Source organism: Carettochelys insculpta, chromosome 1 (assembly GCF_033958435.1).
Source record: "Carettochelys insculpta isolate YL-2023 chromosome 1, ASM3395843v1, whole genome shotgun sequence".
NCBI lineage: Eukaryota > Metazoa > Chordata > Testudines > Carettochelyidae > Carettochelys > Carettochelys insculpta.
The window spans coordinates 36355473-36371532 of record NC_134137.1 but is presented as its reverse complement, the minus strand read 5'-3'; the positions used below and the strand labels follow the sequence as shown (position 1 = coordinate 36371532).

Below are 16060 nucleotides of genomic sequence, written 5' to 3'. Positions count from 1 at the left end.
TTGTAGTCCAGGCAGGAGGGGGTTTGCTGTCTCACTGCCCAGAATGGAATGTTTAGCATATGAACTCTCCATGCTGAGGAATCTCAAAGTTTCCTGGAGATTGGAAAGGGAAGACACATATACATCACAAGACAGTGAACAGACTGGTCATGGAGGGCAGCTTTAACTTTGCTGCATAAAGCTCCAGGCTTCTTGTTAAGGTGGTTTTATCTTGTCAAAAAACAGGAAAGTTTTCCTGCAAAAAGTAGCATTGTGGTGTGTACATATCCACTGTTCTATCAGTAAAGCTTTTGTCTTCTAAATTATGCTTAATAATGATCTGTAATTCAAAAATACCTATAACAAGATTTTTTTCCACCATTAGAAGATTATATATTGATATGTATGTGTTCCCTTACTACAGGTTTTATGTTGAGACATTTTATAATTTCTTCTGAAATTATATTAGCATGTGAACCTAAGGAATCGAATAGAATTTATTTTCTTTAGAATCCATTTTTTTAGTTTAACTGGAACTCTTCTGTGATCCCACAATGCCCTGCTCCACATGTATTTACCGTGGCTGTAACAGACTTTGGCTGGCGATGTGTTTGAATTAGGATTCCACATAGATTTTCCACTAAGGACCAGTGCAACTTTTGAAGGTGAAATGCAAAGGAAAAAAGTACTGGTTTTGCTTGTTAATACTCAGTTATGGTTGGTGGAACTAACATTTCAGCATTATTCTTTTTGAACAAAATATTATTTTCCTGCCTTTTTTCAGTTTTATTTTTAGCTAAGAAATATCAGTCAAGTCTGGCTTTCTCTCCTGTTGCTGCTGGACACCCTGTTCTGGAGAATAAGCATGGGCTGGTGACACCAAAATAGGCTGAAAACACAGGGAGCAAACCTGAGTTATTGCTTTTCCCACTTTCCTCATTAATCGAGGGTATGAAATCTTTCATGGAGAGTGCTTACCCCACCTCTGTTTTTGGGAGTTGGAGGGTAAGCAAGCTTTAAAGGGACACCATCAACTCAAAAACCGAATTTCCATTTTAATATGTCACACCCACCATGCTGACGGGTGTCTCTGTGCCTTAAAGCTGTCTCTAGTGTCTCAGTAGGCTTATTTGGTGTGCAGTGAGTGTTGCTGTTTTGCTGATAGCGTGCAACCTTCCAAAGGTCTAAAGGAGGGTGTTTACCATAAACAGCAGCAAAAATACCAGATGAAACTTTTATATTGTGCACTAAATATTACAAGATTATGATGAGACAGCCCAATGGACACAACTGTCCTTTCAGATGGTGAAAAAAACATCTGGTATACATGAAGTACATGCTGGGATACAGAAGATCACCATGCTGTTCTGTGACAGGACAAATTGGACATAAGCAATTGTCATTGGCTGTGGCTGCACTAGCATCCCCATTTCGAAAGGGGGATGCTAATGAGCCACTTTGGCAGATGCTAATGTGACGGCACATGTTTTGAAACCAAAGCCAAATGGGAAGAAGGCAATTTCGAAATCCAGGGGTCCTTTCGAAAGGCCCCCATCTACACCGGTGGCGTGCATTTCGAAAGCAGCACTTTCAAAATGCGTGCTGACACCATTATGCTAATGAGGCACTGCACATGCATGGCAGAGTCTCATTAGCATCTGCCGAACTGGTCCATTAGTATTCCCCTTTCAAAAGGGGGGTCAAGTGTAGCCACAGCCATTATGTTCAGAAAATAGTACTCCATATTCTCTGAATTTACCATTTGTCAAAGTGATCTTTGAACCAGGTCTAATCTGTGCCTCAGGATACTAACTCTAGGGGTGAATGTCAATGACATTGACACAACAGCTTTGCGACTTCCTCTGTAATTTAAATCCCAGCCCTTAGCTTTTCAGAAAGAAAGAAAGAACAAAAACTCAGTATGAAAGCCCTTATTGCTACCACTGATTAGGGTTTCCTTTTTTGCCCCCATTAGTGATGGGTGGAAAACAAATAATGCTCCAGGTCAACAGCTAATTTTCTCTTTGCAATGGATTCCAAAGACAGCTGTTAGCCATGCACTCTGTGGAAAGGAAAGCAGCCTGTACCCTAACTTCATGTTAGTTCTTCTACATATCTGTTTTTCACTTCTGCCAGAGGTTTTAACTAAGTCCCATCAGAAAAAAAATAAAAAAAAGTCATTCCGTCTGATAAACACCTGCTGTGGGGCAAACCTCAATGCACATTTGTTTGTGTCTTCCATAATTTGAACTCTTTTGTGGAAGTCAGGTGAACTGACTTTATTTATTAAAACCATCATTGGCATATTTTTAGTAAGTTCTGGGACCCGCTGACAAATCTGCACTGATGCCAGAAGTAATGTGTGCTTTGGAGGACGTAAATGAGCACAATACGCCTGGCATAAAACTTGTGTGACAATTGTTAGCAGTGCCTATCAGGGATGACAACGCGAAAGTGGACATGTTACTTTGCCTTTCATTACATGCTAGTGCCGAGAGCAAAGCTTGCTGGAGTCAAAGCTGGGTCATTGCTGATTTGTCCTTCTCTAGTAACTATTCTGTCACTTTCATTGTCAAGAGACCAAACATTCAAAAGATAAAAAAATCTTGTTAATAATGTTCTTGTTAACAGACAGGAAATGTGAAGGCCATAGAGGTGATTGTCACTGCACTCCTGACCACAGGCGGAATACAAATTGAGGCATGAGAATGTAGCATCTTGCTGTTATTTTGATGCTTTCAAGTCATTTTGCTTATGGTTCAATAGCATCTGACTATGAGGGCAGCATTTTACCTGATGGCTGCAGTTATTCTTCTTCAGGAATTATCTGTAACTAGAGCATTTAGTAAATACACTCTTGCTGGTCTCAGAAGCGTAACCATGTTAGTCTGCAGCTTCACAAAAAACAGGCCGACCTGTAGTACTTTAAAGACTAACACATTTATTTATTAGGTAATGAGCTTTTTCTTCTGACCTTTTGACCTTGTCGCCAATTAATCTCAATGAAAGGCCCTTTCCTCTTGAACCTCTGGCACTTACTAATAGAAATTGCTGGTCACGTCATGCAAACTGGACCAGCTATGTGGGTCTTTTCTTTACAAGCCTAAATGGAGATTAGAATCAATGAACTACACTAGTCCTCCAAACCATTAACTCCTCCCCATTTAAATCCCTCTACTTTAAGTGAGCCAAAACCACTATCTGTGACTACACTGCCCTTTGCTTGCCCTTCTGAGGATGTGAGGGAGTAAGTCTTATTCTCCTGCTTCACTGAATAAGGACTCCTCGATGAAAATATTTCTGGGAACTGGAGGGGCAAAGAAGAGATAGAGCTATTTGCTGTAATAGTTGTTGGTCTGCATGGAAGATTTGCACAGGTGTGTGGTGTGTGAGAAGCATGGATCCACACATTCCCTAGCAGCAGCAGTTGACTCACAAAGATGAGCATGATGGACCCAGAAAAAGAAAGCAGAAATTTATTTCCCTGCTCAACAGGGAATTACACTTCCACGAATTGAAATCCAATGGGAATTAGGTGTCTTTCTCCCTTAGGTTCATTTGAAAACCCCAAAGTAGCAGTTTAAACTTCTTGAATGGCATGAAAAGCCATTAGTAATAACCACTGATACTAATTATAATCACTAACATCATTTCTGCAATGGAGCCAACACCGGACTTAAAGCAGGTATTATTTATTACTTAGACTGCACTCCAAGTATGCCAAGTACAATTGAAGCACACAAGAAGACACAGCTCCTGGCTCAAAGAAAGATCACTGAGCTACCTACCCCAAACAAATCAACATGTTCACTGCAATTTCAACCAGTGTTATATGATGCAGCAGCGAAAATGGAAAATTGGAAGGCTGGATTCTTCTAGAAAGAGTCATCATCATTAGAGAAAACATTTTCATTTTGGAAATAAAAGTCTAATTAGTTCAGTTGTGAGCAAATAAATGTGGGAAGGATGAAATAAAGCTCAGAGCATTTTGATAACCTGTGAAATCAATGGGATAAGGGCAGGGGAAATAGTAGCCATAATTTATATAGACATCAAATTTTTAAAGGGTATTACACAAAGACTCATTTATGAGGTTAAAAGGTAGGTTGTAGTGATGGAGCAATTTCAGAGGATAAAAGACTATCTTGGAGATTGAAGACAAAGGTTACGAGTGAGTGGAAACACTTCAGATTTGAGAGAGGTACATTTGCAATACCACTACAATCAGTATTAGGTATAATTTTGTTCTTTTTATATAGCAGTTAGCTGTAATAAATGAAACCCAGTACGGTATCAACTGATTTGGATAGCAATAAGTCATGGGCACAGGGAAGGGAGCATATTCAACACAAAGGAGTGTGACTAAAATATAACAAGCTAGTGAGGACAAGCAGTTTGCACAATTCAGTGTGGAGAATTGCATGGTAAATGAAACACAAGATGATGATGATGATGATGATGATAATAGTAATAATAATAATAATGGATCACTGAATGGCTTTACTACTTGAAAGAGGACCACAAACATATTTAGGAACTCAAATATATAGAAAAAATACTCTAAGGGACCTTCATGCCTTACTGCTGTGTGGAGCAGAGGGGAACCAAAGAAAGACAAAAATGCAGAAGAGAGCAGAGAAGCCAACCTATCAGCCATCTCTGTTCCTGCCCAGGAACCACAACATAGCGCTCTACAGAAATGCTGTGCAGAAATCAATATATTTGAAAATGCAAAACACATTGAAACTATTTAAATAAGTGCTATTCTTTTATTATTTTAACAGTGGGATTAACAGATATTGCACATCATCTCTATACTAGTGCACATAGCAAAATTCAGTCCGCACATGGACATAAAATTAGAGAGAATATTGATCACAATTATTTTTAATCACACAATTAATTGAGATTAAGTTTAATGGTTTGATAGCCCTGGAGGGTACTATTATTTCCTTGTCCAAATCCAGACATTCTGATATTTATTAACTTTTAATTCAATGATTAAACAAATTTCAGTAGCCTCTATGTCGGGTTAAAAATGATCCTGAACAACTAGCTCATATCTGTCCTCATGTCCGCAGCTGGATGTATCTGAGTCCTGTTGTGTTATACAGAATTATTTAAAAAAAGATGCAAAAAGGAGGCAGAGACTGAATTCATGTAAACAAAAGGAAATTAGCTGTTATTACTGCAGAACTTTGTTAAGATTATGGCTACATCTACACTAGCCCCTTCTTTTTGAAAGTGGCATGGTAATGAGTGAGGCTGGAAGATGCTAATGAGGTGCTACCATGAATATGCAGTGCCTCATTAGCATAATGGAGGCTGTGGCAATTCAAAAGTGCCACTTTCGAATTGCGCACCACCCGTGTAGATGGGGGGGCCTTTCAAAAGGACCCCACAGACTTCAAAAGCCCTTATTCCTAAAACCAAATAGGAATAATGGGCTTTTAAAGTCCGAGGGGTCCTTTCGAAAGGCCCCCATCTACATGGGTGGCGGAGATTTGAAAGTGGCACTTTTGAATTGCCACGGCTGCCATTATGCTAATGAAGTACTGCATATTCATGGCAGAGCCTCATTAGCAGCTTCCAACCTTGCTCATTACCATGCCCCTTTCAAAAAGAAGGGGCTAATGTAGATGTAACCTATGACTAGTAAACAAGAGGAATAGAAGACTGAAAATGAATTAACCAAGACTGGCATGTTGGGTCTACTGGTGGACAAAATAACAAAAGGTTGGATTATTCCACTCAGTGGTTCCTTTTGGGATTCTTGAGACAAAAAGACTTTTGGGAAGAATTAGCAGAAGAAACAACTTATGGCCAACAACCACTGTCGTAAACTGACACCACAAAAATTGCCAGGAATCCTGGACTACCTTAGTACTAGTCCTGACTGATGTTCTGATCAGAATGGGCCACAGAGAGAGACCCAGATAACATTTCCACAAGTTTTGACTGAAACCAAAACTTTCCCTGAGATGTGAGACTTTGTGTTGCCTCTGTCCTAGCTGTAACTTTTCCCTTCTCTTTCTCATTTCTTTCCTTCCCTACTTCTCTCCTTTGGCCTTCTGTTTAATATAGTCTGACTTAGCCAGCCAACATTGCATATTTTGTCTCACTGCTGTGAGTAGAAAACCAGTCAGGCAACTGAATGCAATGCCCATAGAGCCTGATTCTGATACAAATTGGATGAGCTCTGGAGTGGCAGATGCAGCAGTGTGTTGTGCCTATGTTTTTCCAGCAGTGAGGATGTTGGTGAAAGTCATCAACATAGACAGAAGTAACATTATCTGTCTTTGCTCTTCTTTTCAATACCATTTTGTGTGTGTTTGTCTTGCTTTTGTTCCCTAAAAAGACGAAGCAAGACAAACACAGTGCCAGTCCCTCCCAGCTAACATTTGACATTATCTACAAGCCTATCGACAAGGGTTTTGTTTTCTTCTGAAAACTCTCTTCAGCTAAAGGCAAAGGATGTTGAAATGAAATAGCTAAGCGCTATTTTGAAATGCATTTTGTGTATAGCAGCAGTATTTTGAAATAAGCCACTTGGGAATAGCTATTCAGTAATAGGTCATTTCAGAATAAGGCAGCTGTGTAGACATACCTTAAGGCTGCGTCTACACTACAGTGATATTTTGAAAGATGATCTTCCAGAAGATCTCTTTTGGATTAAGAAAAAAGCAGATCATAAGAGCAATCTGCTCTTTCAAAAGAGAGCATCCACACAGCCCCAGCTCTTTCGAAAGAAGGGGCCGCAGATGGAAAAATGCAATACCATGAGAACTGCTCTTTCGAACGAAGGACCCCCAAAGCACATACACATGCTGTTTTGCAAAAGAATCTTTTGTAAAATGGTGTCCTTCCTCTTTTGGGAGAGGAAGAGGGCCTCTAGAAAAAGCACCTCATTCTTTCAAAAGAAATTCGAAAGAGCACATTTTGTGTGTGGATGCCCTGCTTGTTCTTTCAGAAGAGGGCCTGATTTTCCAAAAGGACTTGCTAGTGTAGACACAACTTAAGAGAACACACTAATGGAAGCAAGAGTGTCTATTATGTTTGCACGAGGAGTGCCATGCACAAGGATGGCTCTTGGGAAATAATATTTTGAAGCTACAGACTAACATGGCTACCCTTCTGAGTCTATTTTAAACAGGTTATGTAGATCTGAAAACTTCCCATGGTGAATTTTCTGTAACCAGTGAAGTCAGCACACTAACTGACATGCAGTTCTTTCAACTTTTTTGGACTATCAAGGATATGTCTACATTGTAACACCCTCTCCTCTCCTGTAAGACAATGTGTCTTACAGCTTGGATCACCCTTCTGGCTTGCACTACAAGGTTAAAAATTGCAGTATAGACATTCCCCATTGGGCTGAAGCCTAGCCCTTCAGACTTTCTGCACTTGGAAGGTTTTAGAGCTGGGACCTGAGTGGATCTTAGATACTAATATTTCTAGCACAAGAGCTTGAGTCCCAGGAGCGCAAGTCAGCTGATTTGGGCTCTCAGGCTATGTCTACACTACCAGATACATTCAAGCTGCGTCTACACGTGCACGCTACTTCGAAGTAGCGGCACTAACTTCGAAATAGCGCCCGTCACGTCTACACGCGTCGGGCGCTATTTCGAAGTTGAAATCGACGTTAGGCGGCGAGACGTCGAAGTCGCTAACCCCATGAGGGGATGGGAATAGCGCCCTACTTCGACGTTCAACATCGAAGTAGGGACGTGTAGACGATCCGCGTCCCGCAACATCGAAATAGCGGGGTCCTCCATGGCGGCCATCAGCTGGGGGGTTGAGAGATACTCTCTCTCCAGCCCTTGCGGGGCTCTGTGGTCACCGTGGGCAGCAGCCCTTAGCCCAGGGCTTCTGGCTGCTGCTGCTGCAGCTGGGGGTCCGTGCTGCATATACAGGGTCTGCAACTAGTTGTTGGCTCTGTGTATCTTGCACTGTTTAATGAAAGTGTGTCTGGGAGGGGCCCTTTAAGGGAGCGACTTGCTGTTGAGTCCGCCCCGTGACCCTGTCTGCAGCTGTGCCTGGCTCCCTTATTTCGATGTGTGCTACTTTGGCGTGTAGACGTTCCCTCGCTGTGCCTATTTCGATGTTGGGCTGAGCAACGTCGAAGTTGAACATCGACGTTGCCAGCCCTGAAGGACGTGTAGACGTTATTCATCGAAATAGCCTATTTCGATGTCGCAACATTGAAATAAGCTATTTCGAAGTTGGGTGCACGTGTAGACGTAGCCTCAGTTTTGTTAAATTTGATTTTGACGATCCTCACTTACCACAAAGGCCACACAAAGTTGAGTTAGTGCTGCCACATGAGAGTGGCCAAACATCGACCATTGCAGTAGTGCATTGTGGGAACCTATCCCACAGTTCTCTCTGCCCCACATTCTGCACCCTCACCTGGGGCCTACTGCACCTCCACCACTGGCAGTGCTCACCCTGCTGCCTGGTTCCCAGGTCCCTGCAGATTGGGGGAGCCAGAAAATTGACTAGTTCTGCTGCTCCTGGCTTGTGGGTGCCAGGAACCAGGTAAAGCAGGGATCCTGGTGCTGTGGTGATCAGTCTTCCAGCACCTGCAAGTAGCAGGGAACCAGGAGGCAGGTGCAGCAGCACCATGAGTTTCCCACCTCCCTGCCATTTGCAGGAGCCAGGACACAGATGAGGGCTGATGCTCTGGTCAGTTTCCTGGCTTCCATGAGTGGCAGAAAGCCAGGAGCTAGGTACAGCAGCACTGTCAGTTTCCCAGCTCCCTGCCACTTGCAGGAGCTGAGAAACTGATCAGCTCTGCTGCGCTGGTTAGTTTACTGGCTCCCACAAATGGCAGGGAGCCGAGAGCCTGGTGCAGTCAGCCAGTCAGCCTCTGGAGGCTAATGAACTTGATTCAAAGACATGACGTTTCCACACTAGCCTTCGTTCAAACTGTTAAATTCGAACTTGACACTACACTCACCCAGTTCCGACGATATTACACTATTGATATTAGTGCTCCCTAAATCGAGCTAATGATATTTACAGTGAAGGCAGTCACTTGGTACAATTGAACTAACTGCCCTTTTTTATCTCCTACAAATAGTCATAAATTATGAGCATAAGGTCTACTGAAGTTTCACCATTCCACACTTCAGCAAACTGTCACGTTAGCACTAATAGCAACATTTTTTGCACTGTTATTCTGTACTCCTACCTCAAATCCCTGTGGTCTTCCCAGACTTTCTTTCATATGTTTCCACGCCACCAGAATCTCTGATACAGACAAACCTGTAGCCTTGACATCAGTTGGAGCAGCACTGGGTTCTGTATTAAGCAAAAATAAAATAATAAACTTTTACTGAAACAAGTTGTATCTGTCAAAAGCACTACAGCAGAAAGTGTCATATACATCCCCTGTTATACCGCCTTACCCAGAATAAAGCATTGTGGTGGTTGTGAGTAGGAGAAAGCAAACAAAATAAAAAGATTATAGCTATTATTTTTCTTTATTTATGTCATGTTCCCTTAGTATCTTATTACAGATGGACTGAGCTGGGCATACAGTAAAGAATCCCCTTTTCCATTAATTGACTGATTTCTCCTCAATGACATTTAATTTTTATCTTCAGCTTTGCTCCCCCTGCCACATACATACGTCAAGCCTTCATCGGCAGATCTGCATGAGTGCCGAAGCAAACAGAGCAGTGGTTTCAAACTTCACTGCACCCTGAGCCACTTCTGACAAAAATTACTGCACAGCCATTGGAGGTGGGGCTGAAGCCTGAGCCCACCCAAGCCCCAATGCCCTGGTGTGGGGCCGCCCAAGTCCCATCACTCTGGATGGGTGGGGAGTGGTGGGCATAGATGAAGCTCAAGGACATTAGCCCCAGACTGGGGGCTTTGCAACCTGATCCCTGTCACCCAGGGCTGAACTCTCAGGCTTCAGCTTCATCTGTGGGTGGTGGGGCAAGAGCGTCAGTCCCAGGTCCCAGCAAGCGTAAGCCAACCCTGGGGACCCCCATTCATAGGGTGTCACGACACAATTTGGGATCCCAACTGATAGTTCGAGAACTGCTGAAACAGAGCATTCTTCGTCTGTCACTTACTCTGCCATTTCAGCAGCTGAAAATGAAATTTACTTGAGGTGCTCAGATGACCTTTCTCTCAAGTTGAACCAGCACCTAAAAACCACGCAGTTACACTCACAGATGCAGTGAAATGAAAAGCAAATGCATGTTTCAGGAGTATGTTAGTACTGAACAATCCTTCAGGTTGCTTGTGTATGTAAATACATTTTTAAGCACAGGCTACAGCCTCATACAGATGGCAAGGCATGTCTTTGGTTTTCTGACTTTAGCTAGCTTTGCTGTTAACATATTTTACGTTGCAGAACACTGGGGTAGGGGAAAATCTCTAAAAACCACATGGCTTTGTCAGAAATAATGCTATGTTCAGACCAGTACTTTTTTTGTTATTAAAAAAAAAAAAGGAGCTTGTACTCAGCTGTCTCCCCGCCCCATCCCCAGCCAGTCCAGTGCTGGGGATACCAAGGTGCCAGTACTCAGTGCTGGCAAGTACTGGCACAAAAAAAGCAGTGGTTTAGACTGTTTGATATCTTGGAATCCTTTTATATCCCAAAATAGCAACTCCACAGCTTTTCTTTCTATTTTAACTGTGGTATTCTGGTTCCACTGCCCTTCACCATGAGAAAAGGAGTATAAATATATGGCTGGGGAATGCTGGGGATTAATCAGGAAAGTGAAAGCTAAATTGGAATTGCAGCTAGCAAGGAATGTGAAGGGCAACAAGAAGGGTTTCTACAGGCATGTTAACAACAAGAGGGTTATCAGGGAAGGAACAGGGCCATTACGAGATGAGGGAGGTAACCTAGTGACAGATGATGTGGGAAAGATTGAAGTACTCAGTGCTTGTTTTTGCCTGACTTCATGCACAAAGTTAGCTCTCAGACTACAGCACTAGGCAATACAGTATGGGAAGGAGGTGGGCAGCCCTTGGTGAGGAAAGAACAGGTTAAGAGCTATTTAGAAAGCTAAACACACACACATCCATGGGCCTGGATTTAATACATCCAAGGGTACTGAGGGAATTGGCAGATATAATTGCATAGCCTTTGGCTATTTATTATCTTTGAAAACTCCTGGAGATCAGGATAGGTCCCAGATAATTGGAAGAAGGCAAAAGTAGTGCCCATCTTTAAAAAAGGAAAGAAGGACAATCAAGGGGACTATAATCCAGCGTCAGCCTAACTTCAGTCCCTGGAAAAATAATGGAGGGGATCCTCAAGGAATTCAGTTTGGAGCACTTGGAAGAGGGGAAAGTGATCAAGATTAGTCAACATAGATTCACCAAGGGCAAGTCATGTCTGACTAATCTGATTAGCGTCTATGATGAAGTAACTGGTTCTATGGACATGGGGAAGTCAATGGATGTGACATAACTTGATTTCAGCAAAGCTTTTGATACAGTTTCCCACAACATTCTTGCCCATAAATTAAGGAAGTACGGATTGGATACATAGTCTGTAAGATGGATAGAAAGCTGCGTAGATGGTTGGGCCCAATGGGTAGTGAGCAGTGACTCAATATCTGGTTGGTGGTTATTTTCAAGTGCAGTGCCCTAAGGATCAGTTCTAGGGCCGGTATTGTTCAACATCTTTATTTATGACCTGGGTGAGGGGATGGATTGCAAACTCAGCAAATTTGTGGATGACCTTAAGCTAAGGGGAGAGATATGTATGCTGGAGGGTAGGAATAGGGTCCAGAGTGATCAAGACAAATTGGAGGATTGGGTGAAAAGAAATCTGATGAGGTTTAACACGGACAAGTACAGAGTCCTGAACTTGGGATGGAAGAATCCTAAGCGTTGTTACAGGCTGGGGACAGACTGACAGTAGCAGTGCAGCAGAAAAGGACCTGACCGGGGGATTACAGTGGATGAGAGGCTGGATATGAGTCAACAGTGTGCCCTTGTAGCCAAGGTATCTAATGGCATATTGAGGTGCATTAGGGGAATCATTTCCAGCAGATCTAGAGAAATTATTATTCCCCTCTATCTGGCAACGGTGAGGTCACACCTGGAATATTGCATCTTGCATCCAGTTCTGGACACACCCCACCCCAGTATAGCAAGGATGTGGATGCATTGGAGAGGGTTCAGAGGAGGGCAACGAAAATATTTAGGTGGCTGGAGCACATGAACTATGAGTACAGGCTGAGAAATTTGGGGTTATTTAGTTTGCAGAAGAGAAGAGTGAGGGGCAATTTGATAGCAGTCTTCAGCTTCCTGAAGGGGGGCTCTAAAGAGGATGGAAAGAAGCTGTTCTCAGTAGTGATGGATGGCAGAACAAGAAGCAGTGATCTGAAGTTACAGAGTGAGAGGTTTAGGTTGGATATAAATGTCGGCCGCTCTGTATGTGGGAGCCTGTAGCTGTTGCTGTGTGTGGCAACCTGGCTGTACAGACTACGATGCCCATGAGGCTTTTGGAAAGAAGGGGGCTTTTTGGCCAGGCTGTAATAGAGAATATGGTGGTCTCCTGTTGTTAGACAGAGAATGCTGTTTGAACAGACTGCTTCCAGGCAAGGGTGAAGTTTTCTCCCAGCCAGGAACTGCATTGGAGAGCTGCAGCCTGCTTATGAGAAACCCTGCAGGAAAGCAGTCAAGTAGCACTTTAAAGACTAGCAAAATATTTTATTAGGTGAGCTTTCGTGGGACAGACCCACTTCTTCAGACCAAGTGGGTCTGTCCCACGAAAGCTCACCTAATAAACTATTTTGCTAGTCTTTAAAGTGCTACTTGACTGCTTTTTGTTTTGATAGTGTATAGACTAGCATGGCTTACTCTCTGTTACTATTCAACCTGCAGGAAATGAACTTGATCTCTGTGTGTTAAGTGCTGCAAAGGCCAGCTCCAGTCAGAGGACTTGTTCAAGTGGTTGCTTTGCCTGGATAGAAACACAGAATGCTGACAAGGCTGTCGGCATGTCAGTGAACAACAGATGCATGCCACCGCAAGCCAGTAACCAGAACTTTGATAATTAAAGAGTGTGCACTCTTGGGTGGCAGAACTTAGGGCGGGGTACCTGCCAGTTATGTTTCATTTATTTCTGTGTATATTGTTAATTGATTTAATTCATGTTTAGTCTGTAACCCTGTCTCCTCAAGTTGTTAAGTAAAGGGGTGTGTTGATTTTTATGTGGTCTATTAGACATATGCTATATATAATGTTTGGGAATTAAATCCAGATTATAACTGAAATAAGTTTCCTGGAGGCTCCCAAGGCACACCATTAAGTGTGTACAGGGGCCAGCCATGTGGAGGCACTGCCATTTTATAGAGGTGTAGAAATCAGGGGTAGAAAGGAGATTCCCAACTATCCAATATCACCACTGGGACACTCAGGATCTCCTTTAATATTGAACCTCTCAGGTGGCCTGACACTCAACCAAGTGTTGCTTGGTCCTGAGTAACCCAAGGAGGAGAGAAAAGGGGTTACATAAAGAAAAGCTATTTCACTAGAAGAGTGATGAAGCACTGGAATGCATTACCAAGAGAGGTGATGGAATCTCCATCCCTAGAGATTTGCCAGTTCAGGCTTGACAAAGTCCTGGCTGGGATGATTTAGTTAGCAGTGATCCTGCTTGGGGCAGGGGACTGGACTAGATGATCTCTTCCAGCCGTAGGATTCTAAGATTCTGTGAAAAGGGTAGCAGAACCTTCAAAATAAGTGCTTATTTTATACTTTAGTGCTGTTTGGATGGCACCAAGTTTGAAATAAGGTATCTCAAAATTATTTCAAGTTAGAACCAGTCTAGGTGTAGCCTAAGAGAGGCAAGATCAGGGGAAACTATGGAAAATGCAAACTGAAAGCTTTGGGGAGCCCTACAGAGAAAATACGTGTCATAAATTTGTATGGTCATCTTAGTTTACAGAATCCATTGTGATTGCAGAGGTTTTACATGAGCCCCTATGTATTACTTAAGCTATAGCTTTATGGGAGCTCAGGATCAGTGGCAATTTTCACTCTAGATGAAGTTAACAAAATAGTACTGCAACATGTTTAGATAGGCATATAGAACTAAGTCAGAAAGCTTTACGTTACAGCATGAGCCCACAGTAGATATTCACCACCCTGGAGGGTCTGTTTATTTGTTTTGCAAAACGCTGGATTCAGATTCATTTGGGATAACAAAGCCTGTACTTTGTTTCTTGGCCAAACATACCTCATTACATTTTGTAATGTGTCAGTCTGACCATGCAGCCCTGGCTTTTACATTATAAAGAGGCACATAAAAGAGCTTTTTAAAAGATGCATTTTCGGGCTTGTTTAATATGATTAGAGAACAACAGAATTTCCTTGTGGCACAGCCTGGGTTTATTTTACATTTTGGTAGTTGATCAAATCATCTTACTAAGGAATTTAATATAAATGTTTTGTAGTAACTGCCCCCACCACTCCCAATTATGTCTCCTTCGGAATTGCTCACCTATATCTATATCTAGACCACGTCTACACTACAGCAATATGTTGTCAGAAGTCACAAGAAGAAGAGATCTACTGGCAAAACTTCTGTCAACAGATTGTGTCTACACATAAAAACAGATTGAAAGAGTAATCCACTCTATTGACAGATAGCAACTAGAGTGCCTGGTCCTCCCTCAACAGAATGGTTGACCAGAAGTTCTGCAAACAGGCCTGCCGGGTGAACCAGAAGCCCTGTCTGTCAACAAAAAGGTTCCAGAGAGTCTACACTGCACTTTTGTTGACAGAACTCTGTCAAGAGAAGCATTGTTCCTCAACTCAGAGAGGGATAAAACTGTTGGGGATAGTATTCTGTTTTGCTGCAACTGTTGACAAAATGCCTTTTGTATGTAGATGCTTCCTGAGTTTTGTCGACAAAAGCCCAGTTTTGCCAACAAAACTTTAGTGTAGACATGGTCATACTGTTTTCAGTGCATAAGCAATTTCATCTTCTGGACTCAAAGATATTGCTACACAGAAATTTTTTTTCAGTGGGCACACTATTTTTTGTGCACTACTAAGATTTGTGCAGCTACAGCAGTTTTCTAGTTTTTATGTTATTGAAGCAATCGTCTTGTTTCCAGGGAATACTACAATGTGATAAATATTTTGTGATGTATATAAAATGTTTGTTGGCAGCTTTTATACTTTTTTAAAATATATAAATAATTTCCATCTCATAATAGTCAGTAGAAAAAGGTTTATGTATTGCTCACAATAGACACAAAGGGCTTTACATACATATACAACAGTTTTCAGTATATGAAGTGTGTATATACTCATAAACTGAAAGCCACATATACCATATATATATAGTAAATGATTTTCTTAGATGTCTGGCTACTACTGGTCTGTTTGATTACTATTTCAATGATACTAGACACCACAAATGCAAATATTCAGTAAAGGGACAGAAACTATATTTTTGCAATAAGGTGCATTATGACTATCTGAAAACTTCTGAAAATGAAATAGTAACTTTTATTGATTCAAACATGATGAAGACCATATAAATTGCTATAGTATAAAATAGAGCATGGCTCAGTACAATGACATGATTTACACGGTAGGTATAGCATTGATGGTACGTTTGGCAGGGTCATTAGTTCTTTCTATAATTCCTGTTGATGTTATGATCAAATTCTTTTATGAATATCTCCATATTAGGCTACACTTACTGATACTTTTCTTGGGTACCACTGGTAAAAAAGCCAACATCTTTAATAATCTCTTTGCCATGTCATGATCAAATAAAAAAACAAAACAGTAAAACCTTGAAAGGCCTCATGCAATCTCCCAAACACATTACTTTTGATTTGCAAGACCAGAATTTAGAGTAGCATTATTATCCTGCAATGTTTGATGACTTTAATGTCTAAGCCAGAATAGGGCAATGCATTTCCTGCATCCTGTTAGATTGCTATCAGAAAATTTAGAATTTTAGTTTGATGGGTAATGGAATAAGGAGCTGATTCTCAGGTTCCATAGCATTAATAGGTGAAAAGAATTGCGTGTTGGCTAATATTATGGAAGCATGTTCTAAAACAAAAATAAATGCAGGCCC

At 41.8% G+C, this 16060-nt stretch overlaps 1 protein-coding gene across 1 annotated transcript in view; it reads right to left on the bottom strand.

Annotated features, from left to right (window-relative positions):
- The window catches only part of CNTN5 (contactin 5), an 850947-nt gene that overhangs the window by 26882 nt on the left and 808005 nt on the right, over window positions 1-16060 (bottom strand). Inside the window, exon 21 of the mRNA XM_074981652.1 lies at window positions 9173-9282. Coding sequence (XP_074837753.1) covers window positions 9173-9282 — 110 coding nt within the window. The remainder of the gene's footprint in view (window positions 1-9172; window positions 9283-16060) is intronic.